The sequence below is a fragment of the Dromiciops gliroides genome, chromosome 2 (assembly GCF_019393635.1).
Source record: "Dromiciops gliroides isolate mDroGli1 chromosome 2, mDroGli1.pri, whole genome shotgun sequence".
Taxonomy (NCBI): Eukaryota; Metazoa; Chordata; class Mammalia; order Microbiotheria; family Microbiotheriidae; genus Dromiciops; species Dromiciops gliroides.
Window position 1 is genome coordinate 512,408,798 of NC_057862.1, and position 26,737 is coordinate 512,435,534.

A 26,737-nucleotide genomic window follows, 5' to 3' on the forward strand; every position below is an offset into this window, starting at 1 on the left:
CACTGGTGGCAAACTATTTAACTTGAAAAGACTACAATCCAAGACCAAAGTGGAGGGAGTGGGGGTGGGGGTTGGTGCCAGACTTTTGTTTGCAGATGATTATGCACTCAATGCAGCCTCTGAGGCTGAGATGTAACAGAGTATGGATTGATTCTCTGCTGTCTGTGCTAATTTTGGCTTGACAATGAACACAAAGAAAACAGAGGTCCTCCACCAGCCAGCATCCATATGTAGAAACATTGGTCAGAGTAAATGGAGAAATTTTGAATGCTGTGTATAAGTTCACTAACCTTGGTAATATACTCTCCAGGCATTTAAATTTTACTGCCTAACCGTACTGCCAAACATTCAAACTTTTTTTCAGATGGGATGGCTCTGTAATTCGGATGCCAAATGCACGCTTACCTACATTTTTATGGAGAACCTGCATAAGGTAAGTACTCAAATGGTGGTCAAAAGAAGTGGTGGTATAAGGACACTCTCAAAGTATCTCTGAAGAAATTTAGTATTGACTGTGAGACACAGGAAACACTGGCATAGTGTTTGAGGAATGTATATCTGCATTAAAGAAGGGGCTATGCTCCATAGGCAAAGCAGAATCTTAGAAGCACAAAGCACAAACATGAGGAGTGCAAATTCAGAGCTATTTCCATTCTAAATGTTCTAATGTACTCCTTGTGCCTGGTCTCTGGTAGCAATTTCCAAACTCATATTGGTTTGATCAGCTACAGCTGAACACACTGGACCCAGACTAACATTGTGATGTCATTGGTCTTCAAAACTGAAGGACAAACAACAATGGCCTTGAATTGAATTTTAATAGGGAATTAGAAAGATTTCATTGTCAGATACCTTTCATTTCCAGTAATGATAACTACTATTAAGATCTGTCCACTATGCTGGAAAATTGTGATTAACTTTCAACAATGACATATAAGCTACTCATAAGCATAGCATTTCATTAGCCTGTATTCAACTGTAATTTTAAATTCATAATATCCATATTAATTAAATCTAAAGGTTTCTGACATAGAATATGAATGAAAGAATGAATGCATTTCTTTTCTCTCTCACACACACACATACATACATACACACACATTCATTCACATAGATGCAGTACAGAAGTGTACAACTGAGCCTGAGAGGCAATTTGCTGCCAACATTTTAAAAGAAATATTTGTGTGCCTAATATTTTTTATGATTATTATCAAGCATTGTATTTTTATTACGTAGAAGTCATTATCATCAGATTTGTACATTGTGGAGCCAAGTGAAACTATGATTATTTTGTGGGTTCACCAGTGTTTGCTTCTCATCTTTTTTTTTTTTTTTTGGTGGGGCAATGAGGGTTAAGTGACTTGCCCAGGGTCACACAGCTAGTAAGTGTCAAGTGTCTGAGGCCGGATTTGAACTCAGGTCCTCCTGAATCCAGGGCCAGTGCTCTATTCACTGTGCCACCTAGCTGCCCCCCCAGTGTTTGCTTCTCAGGGCCAAAAGATTACAGGATTCCTGCTACCCCAATATACTTAGATATACAGCAGGCACAACAACTAGCAGAAGGTGTAAGGTAGAGTTGGGGTGGGGTTGCTCCTCTTCTTCCAGGAGACTCATCCATCAAAGCTCAAGAACGGTTAGATTTTTTTTCTTCTTGTTTCCAAAGTTTAAACAAACAAAAAGAAAGGTAGAAATTGTAGGGGTGCAGGTTTCAGTTTATTGTAAGGGGAAACTGCCTGTTATTAGGGCTGTTTAAAATCGAAAGGAACTGACTCAGAAGCAACATTAGAAGTCTTTTGGCAAAGACTGGATTATCATCTATTATGGATACTATGGAGAGGATTCTTGTTCAGATACAGCTGTGCTTAGATGACCTATGAAGTTTCAATTACCTCTATATATCTAAGAGGTCCTACCCAACTGGAAAACTTTAATATATAGGACCAATGATAGGCTATATTTTTGATGTTTGTCCCTCATTTTTGAAGAGGATCAATGATATTACAGGGTGATGTCTTTACTTGTGCATGAACTTGATTTAAGTGTGATAGAGTTGGAAAAAGTGATCACCCTTTCTCTTCCAGAATCATTGAAGTCCAATGACAAGACAAAAGTCAAGACAATCGATGATGGCCTAGGATGCAGTAGCATTTTTGGCATCTTTGATGTCTGACCAAGCTCTAAGCGTTGTACATCTGCTTCAGCTACCTTCATGGCCTTTGAAACAAACTGTTCTCATCTGTCCATTCCACAGGGGCTTCAGGGTAAGGAGGATAGGGATTATCTTCACATGTTTGGGGTAAACAGCTCCCTAACTTACTGAGGGGTTTGGGGCCTCTCAGTTACTCTCAACTTGGTTTAGCCTATTTGCCAAGACAGTTTTACTAGCCTGTGGCCATTGTACATGTCACAGCTTCTTGGAGCCACAGGTGAGAGTTGGGTGATAGGTAGATACCAAAGGTGGATGAACAGCTTTGAAAAGGGCTCAGCAAGTCCTCACACCAGCTATTGCTTGAACATTCCATACATCCTGATAGACTATATATATGCTGTCCAAAAGTTTCAGTCTACCTGGTTTCAGAGAGCCTTATTACTAGAAGACTAGTTACTAAGTGATGACTTTCTTTTTCTATCAAAAGCAGCCATGGAATTTACAGAAACACAAAATAGCCTTTAGTCCTATCTAATTTTGCTTCTATAGTGACAATAGTAAGGTATTTAAATATCCTGTATGCATATAGTAGGTGGCATTTGAACTCAGGTCCTCCTGAATCCAGGCCCCAAGTTTTATCCACTGTGCCACCTAGCTGCCCCTATTATTATTATTATTATTATTATTATTATTAGGTCCTTAAAACAAAGGTAGTTCCTATTTTTATCCTTATTTAACAACTGAGAATGCTCAGACAAACATAGATTAAGTGACTTGAGTAGGGTCACATAGCTGGTAGACATTGGAGGTGGGATTTGAGTTCAAGTCTTCCTGATTCCAGGCTCAGCACTCTATCCATTATGTCACTTAGCTGCCTTGGAAGCCATTTTGTCCAACTGTGCTAATTTACAGATGAGGTATATCAGGTATAGAAAGGGCAAATAATTTTCCATGATGTTTGTTTAGAGGGCACAGATATCAAACAACTACAATTCATAGAACTGAAAAGAGATCAATTAATCTTTGAACAAGTTGTTAACTTCTCTGATCCTTAGTTTCTTCATCTATATAATGGGAATAATTATACTTCCCTTATCTAGCCCAGAGGATTTTAAAGATCAAATAAAAAAATGTATATGACAGCAGTCACACTATTCAAATGAAAGACATCATCTGACCCAGTTCCATCCTTTTACCACTGAGAAAACTGGAACCTTGTGAGATCATCTGATTGTGAGTTAGATCTGGAAAGGAATTCAGATAGCTAATCCAATTACTACATCTTACAAATGAGAAAGCTAAGATAAAATGACTTATATGCCTGCTTTTATACCTTTCTTTGTTTATAAAATGCTATAGAGACAAATTAATACATTTCATAGCAATAGGCCAGAATCTGGTTGTTAACCTAGTTTCTATCCTGAGTCAGTGTTGATCCAAATCAGATGAAATGTAACCTATTGGAGAATGTTTTCCCAAAATGTCATGGAAAACTGTGGGCAGACCTGATGGGCAGATGCAGCCAGGGCTGCTCCCCAAGGTTCTGACCTTCTAAGAGTCAAACCACCACAGTTTCTTAAGTGCCAGGCTGAAATTCAGGCTACAGTTTTCTCAATCATGTCTTTCATGTAATTCAGAAATTTGTGATTTCCTTATGAAATTAAAATAAACCTTGATTTCAGGGGGAAAAAAGGAGGAGGCGGGGGAATGGACAGAGCCAGAATCAGTGCTCAGATCTTCTTATTCCAAATGTTCTGTATTCTTCTTGTACTTTACAGCCTCTCACAATTTACAAAGCCCAGATTTAAACCAATTCTCTTGCCTCCAGTTCCCTCTACCTCAAGCTGTTCGAAAAATCTCTTTGAGTTTCGCAACTATGTTAAATTATTTGATAAAGTATAAATTCATATTTCTACAAAAATAAGTACATAAAATTAGGACCTGTTGAATTTAATTTTGATTTAAATCAAAGTCATGCTGTTTAATCAGTTTTTCACAGCTTAAATGTGATTGTAATATACTGTGTCCTGAAGGCTATTTTATGGAAAGGGTATGCTTTTAGGAGTGTAAAATCTATTTAAAAGCAAAACAATGACTTGCTTATTTTCCTTTCCTCTTCCCCCCCCCCTCCCAGCTTCTGGACACAGCTGTACCTAACCTATCTCTTATAATCCCAGCCAGCTGGCAGCCCTTTCCCCACCAGTCGTTGCTGCCTCCCAGCTGCACTGGCTCACCCCCTACCCTTTCTGAGGGGACTCGTAGAAACTGATCAAATTGTTTTGAGCCAGAAGGTACCCATTTTATGGCTCAGAACTCCTCCACTGAAGACACTAGGCATCCTAGTTGCTTCTTTTGCTTCCTGGTTACTCTGTCTGGCAGCTGGCACTTCTGACATCTCCCTGAATACATTACATTCATGAACCATATTCCCTTATTTTGACTGTAATAGGGTTTTTTTTTTGGCTAAAATATAACCACCAGCCTTATAATTCAATAAAGTAAAATAATAATAATAATAATAATAAATAATGGATACACATGTTGCATTAGCACTAGGATGTTGATTTAGAAAGCAGTATTAATTCTCAAAGTCCGGGACTACAAAAGTCCAAGACTACAAAAGTATTCTGAATTTATAAGGAAAAGACCCCCAACAAAATGTTGTACCTTTTTTTTTTATTTCTATCCTTTGTTTCTTGGGAAATGCACTGTTTGACAATCTTGGTATGTAACATGTAGCATAAGTGTATTCAACCCCCAGAAAAAAGGTCAATTTTGTATGCTAAACTCCATTTTCTTTTTTTTAAATACATGATTAAATGTTAATTAAGTTTTAATGAAAAGTGTAGGGCTGATTACAATTAACATAATCATACTAGTCAGTTCACGTCCTCATGTTCTACATGCTATGTTGAGCTGGCAAGACAATGGACCTTTAATAGCATCTAAACGTCTTATGAGTCTTCACAATTTGCATTCTTCTAGTTAAAGATGCCCTGTTCCAATAAGGAATAAACACATTTACCATAGAAGATTATGATAGTCAAAGCTAATATAAAAGTATTTCTTTTTCTTTTTTTTTTTTTTTAGTGAGGCAATGGGGGTTATGTGACTTGCCCAGGGTCACACAGCCAGTAAGCGGCAAGTGTCTGAGGCCAGACCTGAACCCAGGCACTCCTGACTCCAGGGCCGGTGCTCCATCCACTGTGCCACCTAGCTGCCCCAAAAGTATTTCTTTTTTAAAAACCTTATTTTACAAAGCATTGGTTGACAGCCAAATTTACCATTTTATTAGGCTTTTGGTATTTTTCCTCCCTTTTCCATTACTTTCAAAAGTAAGAATATTTCATCTTGCAATTCAAATTGAAAAAATACTATGTAAATTAATCATTTGTACTTAAAATATTTTAAACAAGTATAAAATGTAATTTTTTTCTCTCTCAATTGCAAATACAACCATATTATGGAGAACTTTCATGGTCAATCTCAAAGCTGATTTTATTTTAATTTTTTAATGTGAATTTAGTGGTCACAAAGAGCAATGGACAAATGGCAGTGAAATGGAAGAGCACTTACCTCCTATCATTAGTATGAGGATAAATTGATATGATATTTGTAAAATACTTTGCAACTCTAAGGCATTTTATAAATGATTTCAACGCAAGATTTTGACTCCAGTTAGTTACAAAATGCAACTATTAGGATCTGTTCAAAAGTAAGGCAAATTGTTGTACCCATAAGGAACAACAATTCAATAAATTAAGTTTATTCAGGGGTCATCTCCTATGCCCTTATTTCTATGTGGAGCATGGAAGAGATTGGCTCTAGCTTCTTCTTTTTTTTTTTTCCTGCTAATTGTTTCTTTTCTGAACAGGTGACTGAACACATTTCTAAAAGTGTATATGCCTAGTCTCAAAGAAAAACTCTGTAGGTTCGTAGATGGTGATGAGTTCAATGAGAGGAGTAGCAGATGCAGGAAGAGTTAGTTTTAGCAGATGAAGAAATATTTACTGCTGAAATGGATAAGTACAAGGTTCAATGAAAGTTTCTGTTGGGGGTAGAGAAAATACACAGAACCAAGATGTAATAATAAATGCCTTATCAGCAATATCACAATCTGCTTTATACTCTGCAGATTATTGTCTTTGAAGATTCTATTTTGCTAATGCATAGTTTGGAATCTTTATTTTTTAACATTTTATGTGTTTGTAGGAATAAATGACTTCTCTTTTATGTTATTCATATTACACATTGAGTACACCCTCTTCCTTAATCCTGCTTTTTGGGGTGGCACTAGATGTGAACAATAAGTAAAATTGTCTCTGGGGGTGATAGGGAAAGGCTTTTAATGAGCCCATGAGTATGAGAACAGAGAGCCTAACTCCCTAAGACTGACCCAAGATCAGACTCCATGCCTGGATATGAGAGAATCCTCTAGCCTCGGGTTGCTCAGGAGCAGCGCCTCAAGGCCACAAAACTTGGATTTTGAGAGTGGATAATTATTTCTCTGACTTGATAGATGGTCTTTATGAATTACTATGACTGAAAAACATGCCCTACAACCAATCTGCTTAAATGGTGGGATTTTCATGATTGAACTTATAACAACAATAAAAAACAACACTAATGGTAATTATTCATAATATAATCTATTTTAAAGTAGACACAGTCTTGTTAAATTGGGAAAAGTGAGGAGTGATTCATTAAAAAGCAAAGAGACTCTTGATTCTTTTAAGGAGGTAAAATTTTACTAAACTACAATTGTGTTAAAATATAGCCAGGTCTTATTATGAATAATGAGTACGGTAAAGTGGTTGCATTATTTGAATTTGCACTTACTATATCCATTGAACCAATGACTATATTTTACATATAATTATAAAATAATGGGCATTCAAATAATTCAGTCACTTAATAGATTTATTATTTGAACTAATAGGGACCCAACTATAAGGTCATTATAACAGATCAAGACTAGATGAAAACTAAGTCAAAGATGAATGAATTTCTTAATTTTCTTCACAATGTCCTAAGTCTCTGATGAAAAATGAGTTATAAAAATAAAATAATTCTCATTAAATGGGATATTTGCATAATCACAAAATCACACATTCAAAATTCAACGAACATTTTTCATGCCTACTATGTCTAGAACATTATGTTAGGCACTGAGAAAGATGGGAAGCTTGGATAGGGGGCTGATTTTTGTATTAAATATTATCATGGTGGCTTTGAGTTTATTAAGGAGATAGGACATATGCACAAATAACTATAACATTTGATAGAGAATATGTCTTATTAAAGGATATCTTCATGACTTTTGTTCCTCCAAATAAACCAAAAACCCTATTATAGCATGGAATAGGATAGGAATATAAGAAAAATACAAATACAGGGCACTGCCATCTGGAGCATCCGTGAAAAACAAAATGAAAACATAATCATGGTCCTGAAGGAGCTAATCTGAATATCGAATTTGATCTAAGTGTCTAGAAGTGGGAAAGATTGACATGGTAACCTCATAAAGAAAATGGAAGGCTTCCTCTGTCATTCCCATTGATTTTCATTCTTAAAAGGGGCAATCCTCCTGTTAAAAGTAGGCCTAATGGGGCAGCTAGGTGGCGCAGTGGATAGAGCACCAGCCCTGGAGTCAGAAGGACCTGAGTTCAAATCCGGCCTCAGACACTTGACACTTACTAGCTGTGTGACCCTGGGCAAGTCACTTAACCCCAATTGCCTCACTAAAAAAAAAAAAAAAAGTAGGCCTAATTATTGAAGCCCTTGATGATCACAAAGATATACTGAATAAATCGACAATTCTGCAGCCAAACCTACCCAGATTCAAAGGAAACTAAGCCCAGAAAAACTATGCAATATCAAACAACAATTCCCCAGACAACCTCAGGCAGAACAAAGTCTACTAATGTCCCTATAAGGCATACCTTTCTTCTTCCCACAACAAGTTCTCCTGGACCACAAAGAAATTATTTAACTGTTATACCTTTCATATGTATAAGCTAACTTGCTTATATTTAAAGGAAATAAATGTCTGTAAACCCCAATCTGAGCAGAAAGAGATATATTAGAAGAAGCCTACTAATTTCTATGTTGTGAAAGTCAAGGAATACTAATGATATTTTATATAGTTTGCATTTCAGGGCAAAAAAACATAAAAATAAGGAGAAAAGATAAGTTTCATTAATATAGCATCTTTATTATAAGTTCTGTTATGCATGAGGAAAATTCAAGCTGAGGCTATTGCAGGGTTCAGTAGTTTGGTGTTTTCTTTGAAGTTGGCTTTTTTACTTTGTTTTTGGAGGCTTCTAAGAGAAAGAAACTTAGAATAGAGAAGGAAAATCTTTCATCTTGATGGTTTACATCACAAGGAAGGAAGCTCAGCAGACTATGCCTGATTGGTGAATGTTAGCTATAATGTCCTCTTCAATGACAATCCTGCAAACTCCTATTACCAAGGATGGGAGGAGGAGGCTAAACAGTAGTCCTTTTCCCAAGCTGAGAACTGATGATGATGTTGATGAGACTGTAGAACAGCCAAAGGTAGTTTTTCTTTTCCCTATCTCCACTCAGCCCAGGTAACATATACCTGCTAAACCAATAGACAATGGTCTTCTAGTTCCTCTTTGTCACATGAAAGGATGGAACTTATACATATTTTATTGACTGAGTCCTTTCTCTGTTACATGTCTGTTTTCCTATGATTTGTTCCACAACTGATTACCATTGCTGTTAGTAGTTAGAAATGAATGTGCTTCCCCCTCTATGTAGAGGAAAAACTCATAGTTTCCAAATCCTTGTCTGGTGTGATTAATGATAAGAGTAGGTAGAGGTTCACTCTAATTAATGATGCCTGTAGTTAGAGACTTGGGAAGAAGTATTAATTTCTGTAGGATAGGGTACACATTTCTTCTTCACCACAGTTGACAAAAAGAAAAAAAAAGTAGGTAGCAATACCATTTGTATATTCCAAAAGCAAAGGAAGAGTTCTGATATCCTAGACAAGCACAACTGTCTAGAGACAGGAATACTCATAAAGAGAGCGTGGATAATATAGATATATTAGATCTGGATAAATAATAGATAGATAAATGATAGATAGATAGATAGAAGGAAAGATAGATAATATAGATCCCTCACCCCATCCTTCACCCCGCCACCAGAATAAGATAACAACCTTAGGCAATAGAAAGCCAAGTCCAAGCAGACCAGCTCCCTAAAGGGATGATGGTATTTAACCTGTTTAACTCTTAAACCTGAAAAAATTGGAAACCAAGTAAATCAATAATTTCTTTGCATTTTTTGGTTCAGCCTGTTTTATTAGCTTAGTGAGGAACTTAGAATATGCCTTTTTTACTTTTTCCCACTTTTATAAATTTCCTAAAAGCAAAATTGAAGAATGGGGATGAATCCACCTTCTTTTCGTTTCTGATAGACAGCGTTTACTCTCTCTGCCTCTTGAAGTCTGTCTCAATCACTCTCAGCTTTCAATCTTTCTAAGGGCTGGCCTTTTTGTGAATTGTCTTGTTCTCTGTGTCTAACCAGAACTTTCAATACACCCCCAGTAAAATCAGTTCAATGAAACTCTGAAAAAGACTATCTTTGCTGCTATATTTCATTTTCCTTGTAAGTTGCAGCCTATACTTTTGTCCACTTGCATTTCTCTTCATATCGCTATGTACAAGTTCTTTCTCTTGTGAACTTTAGCCCCATCTTCCTACTGTATATATCTTTTCTGCTATACATTTTACTAGAAATGAGTAAACCTAGGATCTTTTTGCAAATGAGTTATAAGATTGATCTCATCACCATTTTGATGCAGGGTGGTGGTCTTGTCACAATTCCAGGAATAAAGAATCCTATTTTAATTTCTTATATTTCTATTCTTTAGAAACTAGATTAGCCTTTAGTATGGTGAAGAACTCTTCACTTGGTTAGCTATATGAAAAAGATGGAGTAATGAGGGAGTAAGGATTAAGCAGGGACGAATTCTCATTAGTTTGGTCATAGAACTGAAGCTTTTGCTTATTGGAAATCACCTTCCACATTACTAGACCTACTACCCTACTCCACATACAACCCTTTACACAAGATTATAGATTGTGACCTAGAAAGGACTTTGGAAACCATCAAATCCATCCCGTCTTATTCTTTCAATTAGAAAGCTTAAGGCTGGAGAGGCTAAGTGATTTGCCCTGAGTCACATAAGAAGAAAATACCCCTTTGAAATCTGTGATTTTCTGATCTGTTGATGGGGAAGCCTTCAGAATAAAAAGAAACAGAACATAAAACAACTTTCTAGGAAGAAAGAGGTAAGGTAGTAGCTATGGAAAAAAACCACCATATGTTCCTTCACAATAAACAACTCACTTTCCTTCTATTTAGCAAAGGCATAGGTGTCAAAATATAATCAAGAACCATTTAAAGATAATCAGCATTTAAAGGGGTTTGCCACAATGCTAATTACTCATCCACCTTAAGGACATCTTTTTTTTTTTTAATTTTAAAAGAAATAGACATATTATAAGAGAGGACACATGAGGTAGTGGATACAGAGGTAGCCTGAGAATCAAAGAAACCTGGGTTCAAATTTCATGGGTGACACATTCTGGCTATATGACACCAGATCTCTTAACTTCTTAGTGTCCTCAGGTAAACTATAGTTTAGAGTAATAGCCAGTTTTCATTGGTTGAGAGATCCAGAAAGGGTTTCCTAACTGGGAGCTCTCTATACCATAGAGCCGGTCTTTAAACACACACACACACACACACACACACACACACACACACACACACACACACACACACACACACATACTTGTAAAGGACCTGTGATTTCATTGGTATAAGGAACTTCCATTGAGGAAAACCACTTTATCATTGTAGTTGAGCACCTGGTCTGAAATTTCTATTTTTGAACAGTTTCCTAGGACACTGAGATTTTAAATGACTTGCCCAAAGTCCCAGAGTCAGTATGGGTCAGAGGTGGGTCTTGGGCCAGTTCTAAGGCTGGTTTCTCTTCCTGCTGTTAATCATTTATGTTGTTTAGAAAATTAGTTAATATGAATTTATTGTTAAAGGAGAAAAGTTATTAATTTATATGTCTAGTAGGATAAATACAAAATTCTCAGTATGGCAGCCTTTACAATCTGGCTCCCACTTACTTTTCCATTCTTGTTTCATTTTAATCCCTTTTATTCACTCACCTTGCCAGGCATGAAGGCCTGCTTGCTGTTTGGCATACTTGACATTCTTCCTCCCATCCTAGTGTTTTTACACTCCTTACACAGGCAGTCCTCTATTTTCCGAATGTACTCGTTTATCACCTGCACCTCTTAGAATCCTAGCTTCCTTGGAAGCACAGGTTAGGTCCTTTGTTCTGACTGTACTTCTTTTATGCTAAAGTGAGCACTGGGTACATTTGCTGGTTCCTGTTGGTAGTGGCTAAGAGAGGCTTAGTCTAAGCAAGTGAAAAACTGTTGTTTGAAACTTGTCATTTATATGTATGTGTGCATATATGCATATACACATTCATAAGTCTTTCCTGGTGCTCATTAATTCTAGTGCCTTCCCTCTGTTGATTATCTTAATGAATCATATATTCATCTATCATCCATCTACCTGTCTATCTATCATTTATCTTGTTTGCATATGGTTATTTAAATGTCCATCCCATTAGAGTATATGTATATTTTTGTTTATATATTATGCATATATAATCTCCTTTTGTTCTATGAGTATGGTTAAATAAACTGTTTAAATAAACTAAAGCCACGTTTGTGTGGTCAACTACCTGATGCAGCTCTCTTGTGGTTAGAGTGCCCTGAAAGGAGAACCTATCCCAGTAGGTAGGACAGAAAGGGAAAGAGCTAGAAGACAAAGGCAGCAGCTCTCAGAGTACATCGGAGACAGGTTGGAGTTTTTCTTAGTGCCTCTTGTTGTTGAATGGAATGTATAAAAGAGAATGGGTTGTAGGAATGTCAGGGCAGCTAGGTAGCACAGTGGAGAGTGTGCCAGAACTGGAGACAAGAAGACTCAAAATCTTGAGTTCAAATCTGGCCTCAGGAACTCACTAGCTGTGTAACCCAGAACAAGTCACTTAACACTGCTTCAGTTTTTTCAATCTGTAAAATGAGTTGAAGAAGGAAATGATAAACTACTCTTTGCCAAGAAAACCTCAAATAAGGTCAGAAAGAGCTGGATGTGACTGAAAACAACCGAACAAGAGTTGAAAATGTCAGTTCCTGGGCCCTTATCACAGAAAAAGTCAGTTATATTCACAAAGTTGTCCTGACCTCTCTACTGACATAGCTGCCCCAATATCTGTAGCTTTTTTTATAGCTATAAAGTTAGGCATTTGTAAACTATTTCTCCTGATCATATAGATAAGTGGGCAAGTGCCAATGCCAGCTATTTTGTGGGTCATCCACTAAGTGGAAGTCAGTTTTTGCTTAAATGCAACATAATTCCAATTTTGACAGAGAATCAAGGAAAGCCATAGGGAGAGATTTCCTTCTCTTCTATTTCCCCAGATGACTTTAAAAAAAAATTTGGCCCTACAAAACCGTAAGGAGCAGGTATAGAGAACATCATTTGATTCATATTAACTTTCCAAAGCATCATGGACCTTAAATGCCTAGGGTAAGTTCCGTATGTTATCACAAATATGGCTCACAAGTGACCTGTCAGATTTAAACCATGTGTAAATGTAATTCAATTTGGTATTAAATTAGAACTGATTGTGTGACATAATAGCCAGAATTTATACAGTGATTTAAGATTTGCAAAGATATTTATTATCTCATCTGAGCCTCACAAAAGCCCTGAGATAAAAGCTATTGCTATTCCCTTTTTTGCAGATTATTAGGGAAGCTAGGTGGTACAGTGGTTAGAACAATGGGCTTGGAATCAAGAAAATTCATCTTTATGAATTCAAATCTGAACTCCCATTTTTACTAGCTTTGTGACCATAGGCTTAACATTCTTTGCCTCAGTTTCCTCATATGTAAAATGAGCCGGAGAAGAAAAGGGCAAACTACTCCAGTATCTTTCCCAAGAAAACCCCAAATGGTGTCACCAAAAGACATGAGTAAACAAAAAAAAAATGGAATTGAGGACACTGAGGCTGATATTTAATGTGATTTGCCCAGAGTCACACAACTAGTGGAGTGTCTGAGGCAGGATTTTAAACTCAGGTCTTCCTGACTCTCATCAGTCAACAACCATTTATTATGTACCTCCTATGTGCTAGGTACTGTGCTAAGTATTGGAGATACAAAGAAAGGGGGGGAAGGTGCCTGCTCTCAAGGAGCTCACACTCTAAAGGGGGAGAAAAAAATCTAATCAACTATGTACAATGTATATACAGGATAAATTGGAGATAAGGAAGAGGAAAATCACTAGAAATAAGGAGGTCAGGAAAGACTTCCTGTAGGAGATAGGGTTTTATCTGGGACTTGAAGGAAGTCCTGGATGATGGGAGATTGAAATGAGGAAGGAAAAATTCTAGGCATGGGAAGGGGGACAGAGAAAATGCCCCAAGCTGGGAAAAAGAGTGTCTTGTGGATGAAACAGCAAGGAGGTCAGTGTCACTGGATCATAGAGTTTGTGAGGGAGTCATAAGGTTGGAAAGGTCATAGAGTGCTATATTATGAAGGGCTTTGAACACCAAATGGAGGGTTTTATATTTGATTCTAAGGGTGATAAGGAGTCACTGGAATTTATTGAGTAGGGAAGATAAGATGATCAGACCTGAACTTTGAAGAAGTCCAGTGTTCCAGGATTATTAAAATGTTCTCAAGGAAAATATTTCTTTCATCCTCCTGAAATTCCTATGATTTGAGTAATTACTAGAAATGCATCATTGAAATGAACATGGTATCGACTATTAATGTAGATTATTTATTAAGTTATTCATTATTCATATCTTGAACCCTAAGCCAACAAGAGACTGAATACATTACCTTAAGGTGGGCAAGATGGAGAAAATGATAACTCTTTTTAAATATCAAAGGGCAGTGTGTGAGTTCCAGATCAGAGAATTCGACCATAATATGATGGAATAGTACCTGGGAAGGATCTGTGATTTGGGCAAGGTGAGTACAGAAGGAAGTGCCAAAGACAAATCTTAATACTTAACAATTTCGTGTAATATGAGATTCCAATCTGTGTCCAGGAACTCAGATCTAAATTCTGATATCCACAAATTAACAAGAACATTTATGGTCTTATAATTACTGGGGTAAATTATAGGTGCTTCTCTGCCAGTGACCAGAGTCTGTCAGGCAAATCTAATGTTTTAAAAGCTCAAATTATTAGCTCTCAGGACAATCTCTCTGTTTAATGCAACACTTAAAAAAAGGAAAAAATGAAAGAGAAACCTCTCTCTTCTTCCCAAACATAATCCATGTTTAAAGAAAATCAAAAGTTCCACCTACTTGAGAACTGAATGGAAAATCCTGACTTGCTGATGAAAAAGTCACTGTCAAACTGAAGGGTCAGTGAGTTGAAGGTGCTGTGGATGTCCTCAGGCAGAGCTGACCCACTCCATTCTTTCAGGAAAATGTTGCTATCTATCGGACCATCCCAAACTTTGAGGATGTCATGAGCCATTTCAGTGTCGAAAACAATGAAATGGAGACTGCAAAAGGAGAGGAAAAACACAAAACATTCATGGGTAATAAATTTAAGAGAAAACAACTCTATTTTAGATCTTAAAAACTCCCACCTTTTAGAACGGGCCATTCCCAAGTGTTTCTCATTGCAATGAAGCAAAGATAAACTAGAAAAACCTGCAATCAATATGCCATTAAGTGTTTTCTCAGTTCCCCACTAGATGGTAGCATATATAACATGAGAAAATAATGTCTAAGAGATTATTTCCCACTCAGAAACACATTTTGTATCTGTAAGATCAGATCAGCTGTTGTATATGTTTTTGTTAACTTACTTAAAAAACCAAATAAATATGATTGAAATACCGACATATTGGAAAGAATATATTATATCCCCAACATCCTTTTCTGTAATAATTTCACGTTTTAATTTGATTGACTGATGACAGTTTAAGACTTGCTGTGTCTCAAGAAGCAAAAAATTCAGATGCAGCAGTTGATTTTTATCCCTGTTCTATAATCCTGAGGGTTAGGGCATAAACATGTAAAAGAGTTTAGCTAAAGTGACAGCAAAGAAAATTTATAGTTTAGGAATTTTCTGGTTTCTAGAGCTTTCATTTATTATATCTTATGCATAAATAGTAATGTAGCTGCATTAAGAACAGATGCACATTCTGAACATTAAAAATAAATCATACTTCTTTCAGGTTACATGTGTTATGTTTTGAAATAAAAAATCTCTTATTTTTCATAAAACACATGACATTATTTTTAAAAGACCATCTCTATAGCATACTTGAAAAAATCTATAAAATAGAAATTATGACAACACATATTTATCATTCTCCTCTATAAAATAGTGCCTTCAAAACTGTCAATGCAACCTCAAGATTATTTTAGAAAATAACAAACCTATGTAACAATCAATTATTGCATGGTTATATGGAACCGAATGGAAATGGAATGCCTCATTTAAAGGGGAAACATGGTACTAATTGAGAGTTGGCAAGGTAGGGTTTTAAATATTAAGGTTGTGACATATCCTACAGACAACAGCTGTAGTTGAAATATAGGGACATCTCTATTCCGGCACTCAATATCAGGTTTGGTATGGGGCCAACTTCTTTCTAGACATATAATATTGATAATAAAGGGTATTCTGGGGATGGGGAAGGAAGAAGGGGTTAAAACTAGCCATAACAGGTTGGAAAGTTTATGAACTTTCTTTCAATGATAGGAGAAACAAATATGACATTAAATCCTGAAAGTTGGGGGTAAGGACTGCTAAGGAAATAAATGGGATAAAGGAATAAAAGTAGAAATCTGGGAAAGTCAAAGACAAAGCCCAACTCCTTCATTTTTTTTTCCTGAAACCAAATATTGGAATCAGAATAGCCAGGGTTATGTAATGGAATGAGTATTAGAATTGAGGGCAGAGGACCTAGGTTGGCATTCTGGCTCTGGCCCGTACTTCCTGTGCAATAGTGAACATATTTTGATGCCTTCGGGGAATCAGTTTCCTTCTCTATAAAACAAGGAGGTTGGGTTAGATGATCTTTTAATTTACTTCCAATTCTAAATCCTATGAACTTAATACATTGATAGGGACATAATTCTAATTCTGAAGATGGCACAGTGAATAGAGTACTGGATCAGAGTTAAGAAGATTTGAGTATGAATCCTGCCTCAAATACTTAATAGCTATATGACAAATAATTGATTGTTCTTGTGCTTTAGTTTCCTCAACTATGAAATGGTGATAATAATAGTACCTCAGAATTGTTTTGAGAATCAAATGGCACAACATATGTAAAGTGCTTTGCAAACCTTTAAGTGCTATATAAATACTAATTCTTATAATTATTATTCTGAAAAAATGTCTTTCAACTTTACATATGGTCCATTGTTCAAACCACTGAATACATTTTCTCATATAAGATTAAAGAAAAGAAGCACTTTCAAGGATAGTTTTTCCAGACAATTACACTTACAGAAAAGCAATTAAAACCAGGGAACAACATACACATAAAATTTATGTAAAACACAGCCTTTCATGCTGCTTGTTGAAAGATGTTTATATTAGCATTACCTTTATTACATAAATTATAGTTGTGCTCAGCAATGAAATATGCTGGGTCTCCCACAGAAATGTTTACAAAGAACTCTTAATGTGGCTAAATTTATAATAACCTCTTGTGATTAAACTTTTAATTAAATTCAACTCAGGTGGCTACTTCCTAATGTACATGTTTAAATTACAAACCTCCTCTAAGCCCAAATCGCCTATAACAATGTCTTTTTACATTAAAGAAATAAGGCACTTTTAATAACCTTCTATGAGAAGCCATGGAAATAAACAATAGCCAATAGAACTAAAACCCAAGAGAAATAAATGAATGCATGTAAAGAACTAGGTTACCTGAAGAACTGTCAAAAGCTTCATTCCTTTTTGGTCATGTACCCAACAATCCAGGTGGATAAAAATTTGATAGAAAATAACATTTTTAAGATTTCAAGCTTTTTTTTTAAAAAAGGATAAGAAAAGCAAGTGAAAATCAAGAAAGAAAAATAAGATAGGCAAAAAAAGTTATGAAAGAAGCCATGACGAAGTAAACAAGAAAGACAAAAAACAAACAAACCAACCAAAGGCAGCAAGACAGAAAGCTTACACTGAATGCTACTGCAGAATCCCTAATTGTGCTTCACACAACTGCAGTAGAGCATTGGTTTTCCTATATATCCCAATGTTGAAACTCCCCACAATTTATGTCATGACCGTTTCTCTAAACCCCAAACAAACTACTTTCTAGCATGTTTTTGTGTTATGGCAATAAACAGCTCAGCTGACTATTGGGACATTTCTGCCAATCCTCTAAACTCAGTTTGCTTTCTTTACTGATAGTAAGGAGAACAAGATGAAATACCTCTAAGAACTGGAAAACCAGAAAACAAATTTAGTTTGAAAACAGGAAGGGTTCATTTTGTCTTATTTTAATTAGAAATGTGACTTGTAATGCAATCTACTTGCAGGTAAAGGGAAAGAAAAGCCATTGTTTTTCTAAACTTGTGTTGGGAAGGGTATTTTAGGGATTTCCTCAAATCTATATTAATTTGCGAGCCTTTTCCTCCTCAAAACATAATTTATGAATAAAAAATCTATCTCTGCTTTCTAAATAGAGCCCTTAGATAAATTCAGATTTATAGTTATTTATTTTGTTATTCATGTTCTAGATATAACCCCAATGCATTTATATGTGCATCTATAAGCATGTCATATTATAATCATAAAAATAAAATACAAATTCCGAGGATTGTTATGTTACTTAAGAGAATAAAAAGAAATTGATTTTTTTAAATAACCAGCCTCAGTAGAATGTGAAAAAGGCTTAGTGGAGTTTTAAGCTTTCTCAGCTTTAAGTACACCTCATGCAGGTCTATTTTAAGCTCTAATGGCTTAAAACTGCACTAAGACTTTGGGAACACCCTATATAATTGATAATAAGAATAATGTTACATTTGTAACATACTGTATTTGAGAAACACTGAGGTTCTTTGTCTAAAAATGGAGTTCTATTTACCTTTAAGTACTCAATCAATAACCAAGCATTTATTAAATACCAACTATATGTTCAGCATGGCTAGGAGTTGGGGATACAAATATAATAAATGAAGGACACTGATTTTTATACTATGTGCTCAAATACTTTCTGTCACTCTAATGCTTGTCATTTTAAGTTGTGCTCCAACATTTATCTGTTTTTAAATATCATTTCACTTTGAGAAAATGGGGTATGAAAACATTTTCCCCTCTATTATCAATCATAGGTTATTATTCAATAATAAATAATTCTTTTGTTCACATAGAATAAGTTTTATAATATCCACTACTATCAATTCTACCTCAATAATAATAATAGCTAACATTTATTGTCCTAGGCTCCTTACAATTATTATCTTGTTTAATCATAACCCTGAGAGAGAAATTCTATTATCAGTCTCTTTTTACTGTTGAAGAAACTGAGGCAAACTGAAATTAAGAGACTTGACCAGTGTCACACAGTGTCAGAGGTCCGATTTAAACTCCAGTCTTCCTGACTTCAGGCCTACTACTGTACCACCTTGCTATTCCTAGATTGCTAGATATTGATAGATGAAGGGTCTTTCCTCCGAAGAGCTAGAAATTAAGTTAGGTTATAGGTTTTAGAGCTTGAAGGGACCTTAGAGACATTTAGTTCAGGCTGTTTATTTGACAGGGCAGGATACAGAGGTCCAGAAATGGGAAGTGAGTTACACAAGGTCACACAGATGCTAAGAAATAGACTCAAGTCTTAATTATCTGATTCCAAATCCAGTGCTCTATTATACTTGACATGTCCCATAAGAGAAGTCAAAATGAGTGTCAGGAAGAGTGAACTTCAAGAGAAGAGAGTGATGAACTTGAAATAAAATATAGATACCCTTTCACTTCATCCTATTTCCCACTTCCCCTTATTGATTTTTTTTTTTACTTGGAGGCTATCATAATAATTATAGTTCACTTTTATACTGAACTTTACACTTAAAGAAATTATAGTGAGGCATTAATATGAAGTATTTAAGGTTTTGTTTGACATTTTTTCATAAAGTAAAAAAACAGTTCACTAGAATAAATTCAGATTCTCATTAGAAATAGAATAATTGGGGGTAGCTAGGTGGCGCAGTGGATAGAGCACTGGCCCTGGATTCAGGAGTACCTGAGTTTAAATCCTACCTCAGACACTTGACACTTACTAGCTGTGCAACCTTGGGCAAGTTACTTAACCCTCATTGCCCCACAAAACAAACAAACAAAGAAATAGAATAATTACTTTGTTCTTTTTTTTTTTTACTAATTTATAGTTTAATAATTATTTTCTTATCTGTGGCTCAGGGCGGGATTTATCTTGTGCTATCATTTAAATATACCTGCAAACATGTATTCTAGGTACATCTATTAAGTGCATGTTAATCCAAGATTTTCAAAGGTATATTTAAATGAGAAGTTGAGCCAAAGAGAAATTCAGAAACTCCATCTAGGGCACTTATGAACTGTCTTCCCTAGCTGAAAGGTAACTGCCTAATGTTATATGACTCCCCCCCTTTTTTCTTCATGCAAAGCACACAGAACCTGAATTCTCCAAAACTGCATATCACACAGTAAAATGACTACCTGATAGTCTTCCCTGGGTCTGCCTCTATGATCCATGTGCAATGAAGATTATTATCATAAGGTGCTGGGTAACCTGGAGACAAAATGCGCCCAGATGTGGCAGCATGGATTCGACCACCACATTCAGCTGAGGAGAAAACATAAGCATAGCCATATATGATCCTATTTTGGATAAGATGACTGTGTTTCATAATTTTCTATATGGATTTATATTTTAAGGAAAACATAAAATATGAAAATAAAAATATAATTTTATCATTTTAGAACCTTTAAAAATTTTTAAAAATAATAAACATTTTTATTTAAAGTTTTGAGTTCCAAATTTTATCCCTCCTTCCCCCCCGGCCCCCCGCACCCCCTCCCCCGGTTCCTCAGGCAGTATGCAATCACATATAGGTTATATACGTACAATTATGTAAAACATTACATATTAATTAGAGCCTTTTAAGAACTCTTTCTCTCCCTATTTCTTTAGCCTCATCATTCCCTGATACCTCTTCATATTATCAACTGAGAAAGTACCAATTTCTGATATAAAATCAGAAGATATAAAAAATGAAGTTATTTGAGCCCCAGTATACAAATACATATTAAATAGCTCAATATGATAGCTTTAGAAAGTATTGTTTCCAACTATTTCTACATGTAACTGGAAAATAATAAAATACTTTTTTGAAAAACAAAAAAAAAATAAAGAAAAGAAAGTATCGTTTCCATGTTTGAGAAATCTACAATGTGAATAAGGATAAGAGAGAGGCCAGAAAGAGCTCCCAAATTTTATGAGAAATGAAGTTTCATCTTAGTCAGAGTATTTCCCCAGCAGAGAAGAGAAGGGATGAGGAAAAATATCTCCCCTTTCTCCATAAGTTCAGAAGCATGACTAAATACGTTTGTTACTAGAATTAGACATTGACAGTGTTGCATAGCCATTTCTGTAAGACCTATTCAACATTACCAATGCAAGAAGGCAAAGGCTTGTCCCACACTCTTCGATCTCCACTCAGGCAGGTCATGGTGCTACTCCCATGCATTGCATACCCAGGATTACAGCTGTACTGGACAATGGTGTCAGTAAAATGCCCTTCATCTCGGATCTTATAGCCATAATTTGGGATTCCTGGATCTTCACATTTTACTAGATCAAAACCTTCAAAGGAGAGAAAAACAGGGAATATATGTTGTCAGTAGAAAAAAGAAAAGGTAAAGTTGTAGAACTTGGAGCTGGAAGCAACCTTAACCATCATCTACTCCAGTTTCTTTCATTTTTATAAGTGGCAGAGGAGACTTATAAAGTTGCTATAACCACACAAAAGTGGGATTTGATCACAGATTCCCCAGATTTGTCATAGAGTGTTAATTTTCTTACTCCAAAGATGTTACCAAGGGCAAAATCTAAATAATCTACAGCAAGTAGAGAAACAAAATGAATAATATTATTTAAAGGAGTGAAGGGATAGAGAAATAAATGATTTGCTTTTTTTCAGTAATTATTAAAATAAAATATAGTCTTCCTCTTCATGTCCTAAGCATTTGTTTTCTCTAAATGCTTGATAACTTATTGATCAGCAAATTTGTTACTTACTACTTCAGTCTCTTGCAGATTATTTTTCCCTCTATGGATTCTATAAAATCATTTGATAAAGCAATTTTAATTGGTAGCCACCAATTTGTAAATTAGGACCCATTAGTGTTTCATAGATAACTTACCTGTTCAACTTCCTAACCAGTCACTGCTGTCCTCCCTACCTTTGCCTCACATTGCCCCATCTTTTCTTTTTGTTTGTTTTGTTTTTTTCTTTTTTCTTTTTTTCAGGCACTTATGTTCAGAAAGGGGAACTGCTGTTAATGGTGCTTTTTCTCCACTTAGTTCTAAATAGGGATTGAATTGTTAGTACTAGTTTTGAGCTCAGATAGTTTATTGGCCTCAGACCCTTTCCTTAAGAGATCTCATGACTTTGGAGAAAAAGAATAGAGTTCTTCCCCTGTGAAAATGTTAGGGTCTGTAAAATAACCACGTGCCATATTCTTTTTGATACAGGGCTCTGAGTTGAGCAATTCCCTCCACAACAGAAATTCAATAAATAAATCGTTATAATGAGTGAGAGAATATAAGCTGTTAAACACAAAGAAATAGATGACTGAAAAGAAGATTTAGGCTTGTCTGCACCTAAAGCTGTATATTGTTTTTATGTGAAGCAGTATTTTGTAGGCGATCTCAGAAGACAGTCTTATACTTTCACATATTTCTCCCCCACTTCAGGATGTAAATTTTGACAATTTTAAAAAGTACAGTTTAAAACTTGGTGTAGGTCTTGCATGGGCTATTTGCTCTATCTTTCTTTCATTGTTCCTAAAAGTATAGTCCTATTTCCACAAAACTATCAAGGATGCCTGTTGGGACCTCAGTCTCTTATAAAACTTCTCCAAAGTCATGAAGCTTATTTCATTCTCCTGCTTAAAAAAAATCAGTTTCTGAAATTATTACTAAGCATATAAGGTGATGGGGGAAGATACCTGTATTTTAATCAGAATGCTAAGAAGAGGTAGTTTGTGTAAGTGTTGGAATGGTTTCAGTTTTTTTTTTTAAGTTACTAATTATGCTTTACTATAATTTTTTTTTTGGCAGGGCAATGAGGGTTAAGTGACTTGCCCAGGGTCACACAGCTAGTAAGAGTCAAGTGTCTGAGGCCGGATTTGAACTCAGGTCCTCCTGAATCCAGGGCCGGTGCTCTATCCACTGTGCTACCTAGCTGACCCTTTACTATAATTTTTAAGTAAAGAGTAAATATAATTGTGATTCAAGAGATACATGATGGCCTAAATATATCATATGTATTAGAACTACTAAAAATGGAAATATTGAATTTCCACATGAAAATTACAGAAATAGGGAAAATTCAAGGGTCATAATGCTTAGATTCCTGTGATTTAGGACAGGAGAAAATATCTGGTCAAAACCAAAAGAATGCAAGCTCCTTGAAGGCAAAGATTTTCATTTTTGTGTTTTTTATTCCAAGGACCTAGCACAGTGCCTTTCACATGCTTGTTTGTTCTTCATTCTCAAAAGAGGACCATGATAGATGTCATAACTTGCAGTGAATTGGATTTAAGTGAGGAAGGGCTATGCAAAGTCATCAACCTCACCCTCTCTTCCAGAGCCATTTGGGTCCCATAGCAAGATATACATCAGGACAACTAGAGATGGCCCGGGATGTCTGAGGCAACTGGGTTAAGTGACTTGCTCAGGGTCACACACATAGTAAGTGTTACCTGTCTGAGGTCAGATTTGAAATCAGGTCCTCCTGACTCCAGGGGCAGTACACTATCCACTGTGCCACCTAGCTGCCCTTTTAACATGGTCGGTGATTAACAAATGGAACAGTAGAAAGAATACTTGCTCTAGAGTCAGATAGTTTATGTTGTTGTTTCTCAGTTGTTTCAGTCATGTCTGACTCTTTGTGACCCCATTTGGGGATTCTCTTGGCAAAGATACTGGAGTCAGAAAACATAGGTTCAAATTCTTTCTCTGGTACTTACTACCTATGCAGTTTCTGGTATGTCACTTAACACTCCTGTTTCTCAGTTACCTCAGCTATAAAATGAGGGGAGTTGAATTAAATGGTTTATTTGGCTCTTTAAGTTCTGAATTTATAATTTAGTGGGGAAAATTTAACTGATAAAAATCCTATTTTATTTAAATATGCTAAATAATCAGAAAAAGTATCATTGTAATTACAAATTGTTGAGGTCTAGAGAATGGAATTACCTTACCCATGGTCATATGGACAATATATAGCAATGGTGAGAGTCTAGCTCAGCTAAGTTTTCTTCTCTGTATTAACATTCCTGAAATTCACAAAGCCCTGTGTGTGGTTCACCTAACTTTTTTTTTGAGCTTGGGACAGAAGAAGGGTCAAAGTTGGTACAAATGCCAACTACATCAGGGGACAGATCATTCACAAGATCTTGGAGTTAGAAGGGACCTCAAAGAACAGGACTAAAAAGGAATCCTGATATCAACATCCTTTGGCGACAATTGCCAATAACTGGTTATTCAGAATTTATGTTGGGGAGTTAGATTAAACAATATTTATGCTACTCCCAGATCTAGGAATATAAAATTTATAATTTATATAACTTCTTTTAAAAATCATCCATAGTATCATAGATTTATAGTTGGAAGGGACCTCAGAGGTCATTTATTCATTTTATAAACAAGGAAACTGAGACCTAGGAAAGTTAAGTGACATGCCTACCATAATACAGGTACTATGAGAGAATAACTTGTATTTTCCTCTTCACATAACATTAACCATTAGGTTAACATTACTTTTCACCTTATTATTTGACATCAAACAGATAATCAGTTCAGCATCCTAAAAGGTACATGTATTTATGGGGGTGGAGGGTGAGAGAGGTTAAGGGGAACAAAAGGGAATAAAAAATTATGTGAATGGATGCTTTATGACAAAAAAAAGAATCTGGGAGAATATCAATAAGCAAATTGCTTGGATATAATTCAGATAATACAATGCAAATGGTTGACTGCATTTTTTTTTCACCTGTCAAGCACCAGTGAAAGACACAGACTGAAGTGAGAATTATGGGAACCCCATCTTTTGAGATTTAAAACAAAGGTAGAAAACAGACATTTATTTATCTGCTATGGGTGGTTAAATCCCTAACACAGAGGGATCATTAAGGTTACTTATTCTTATCTCTGGCAGTGAGAATTCTTAAGTAATACAACTACCTATTAAAAATTTTCTGTAGGGATCAAGGTGTGAGTATGATGCAGTGAAAAAAAATATTTTTATATGTGGCTTGTAAAATGAGTCTCAGTACCCTTTGTAGAGGTTTTTATTTAAACATGGATGTCTTGTGAGGTCATTTAGAAGCATGCATGCATGAATAAATGAATAGAAAAGTGAATTTCATTTATTCATGTTTATGAAATCATACAGAAAGTTTATAGGATAGTGGATTTAAAGGTGGAGAGGAGCTTACAGGTCATGTGTTTAACTCCCTTATATTTCAAATGAAGAAAATGAGGCACAGTCAGGTTACATTGCTTGCCCGTGGTCTCACAGCTAACAAGTGTATGTATTTGAACTATGGTCTTTCTGACTCTATGCACAAAATTCAATCTCCAGAAAGAAGTACCACCTAAGCTAATGAATGCCTAAAGCTTTAAGAATGTATGTGTATGTATGTAGATTAGTTTAGACTAGGCTTGGTTTTCTTGTTTTTTTGGGGGGGGTTGCTTTAAAAAAAAGAAATAGAGATATACAAATATAGGCAGATATTCTTTGATTTTATTTGGGTTGCAGTTATGTAGGGAAACATCTGTCTTCTTACAATTGCTCATTCTACTTAATCCAAAATATACCTTTTATTTAAACCACAGCTTGTCATACAGATGTTCTTTCTTTTTAAACCAAGTTATTAGTGATCTGTCAATCACTCTTTCTGCAACCAGCTGTCTTTTTCATATGATGTAGTTCTATTTCCTTCTTTTACCCCCTCCATTCCACCCCTCCCCACCCTAGGGAACAACTGTGTCCTTGATATCATCATGAAAATTTTGTTTTCTGTTCAAAATTCTTTCCCTAGATTACGAATTCGATAAATAGTGGCATACTTGTAGTCCTCCACAATGTAATTATCTGAAACATTTTTCTTTGAATTGTCAGAAGGTTTATAAGTACATGGAACAACTAAGAATATGTTTATTTTATTTTATTTTATTTTATTTTTTTGGTTTTCTTGACCTAAGAGAGATAACATCTTTGCCTCAAGATTTCTTGAGGAATATAAGATTTTCATGCCTGGCTGAAAAGAAAATATGAGAATTTGGGATTCAGAAAATACTGTAGATGTCTACTTCAAGATTAAATGATGGGCAGCTAGGTTGTGCAGTGGATAGAACACCAGCCCTGGATTCAGGAGGACCCGAGTTCAAATGTGACCTCAGACACTTGACACTTACTAGCTGTGTGACCCAGGGCAAGTCACTTAACCCCAATTGCCTCACCAAAACAAAACAAAACAAAAAGCCAAAAACAAAACAAACAACAAAAAAGATTAAATGACTTTTCTAAAATCACACAGCAAAATTGGCAGCAGGATTGGGACTAAATGCTAGGTAAGTGGAAAACCTATGCAGCAATCCTCTCACTACATAACACACAGTACTTATGTATAATCAAAGAATGGAAACATAGCAGCAGAAAGAGAATAGGACCTAATTTAAAAAGTCATTGCTTTGATTCAGAGTTCCATCAATACTTAGATGAGTAAAATTTAAGCAAATCTTTTAATATTGGTATCAGTTTCCTCCTCAATAAAATTAGATTAACAAAACATGTTCTAACTACCTTGCAGAGTTGCTATGACAATTGAGTGTAAATCTATATGTACAAGAAGAAATATATAAATGGAAACTATTTCATGATGATGATGATAAGACATAATATGATTTGATACATAGCAGCATCATTATTGATCTGCATTGGAATAAGCAATTTCTTTACTGAGATCCCTATACCAAGAGAATCACATATTTTTCAAATTATGTTAATGAAAATTACTATTATTGGTACACAAACATATATATGTTGCCCAAATTGCCATTTTTTTAAACAAAGGGACACTTGAAAGGAAAGGCAGCTATATGGTTCAATGGCTAGAGTGCTGGGATTGGAGTCAGGAATACCTAAATTCAAATCCAGCCTCAGATACTTAATTAGCTGGATAATCCTAAATCAGTTA

General features: G+C 35.6%; 1 protein-coding gene across 1 annotated transcript in view; it reads right to left on the reverse strand.

Moving 5' to 3' along the window:
• The window catches only part of CSMD1 (CUB and Sushi multiple domains 1), a 2,580,735-nt gene that overhangs the window by 457,721 nt on the left and 2,096,277 nt on the right, over positions 1-26,737 (reverse strand). Inside the window, 3 exon segments of the mRNA XM_043985743.1 lie at positions 14,602-14,804; positions 19,967-20,093; positions 20,922-21,113. Of these exon segments, the coding sequence (XP_043841678.1) occupies positions 14,602-14,804; positions 19,967-20,093; positions 20,922-21,113 (522 nt within the window).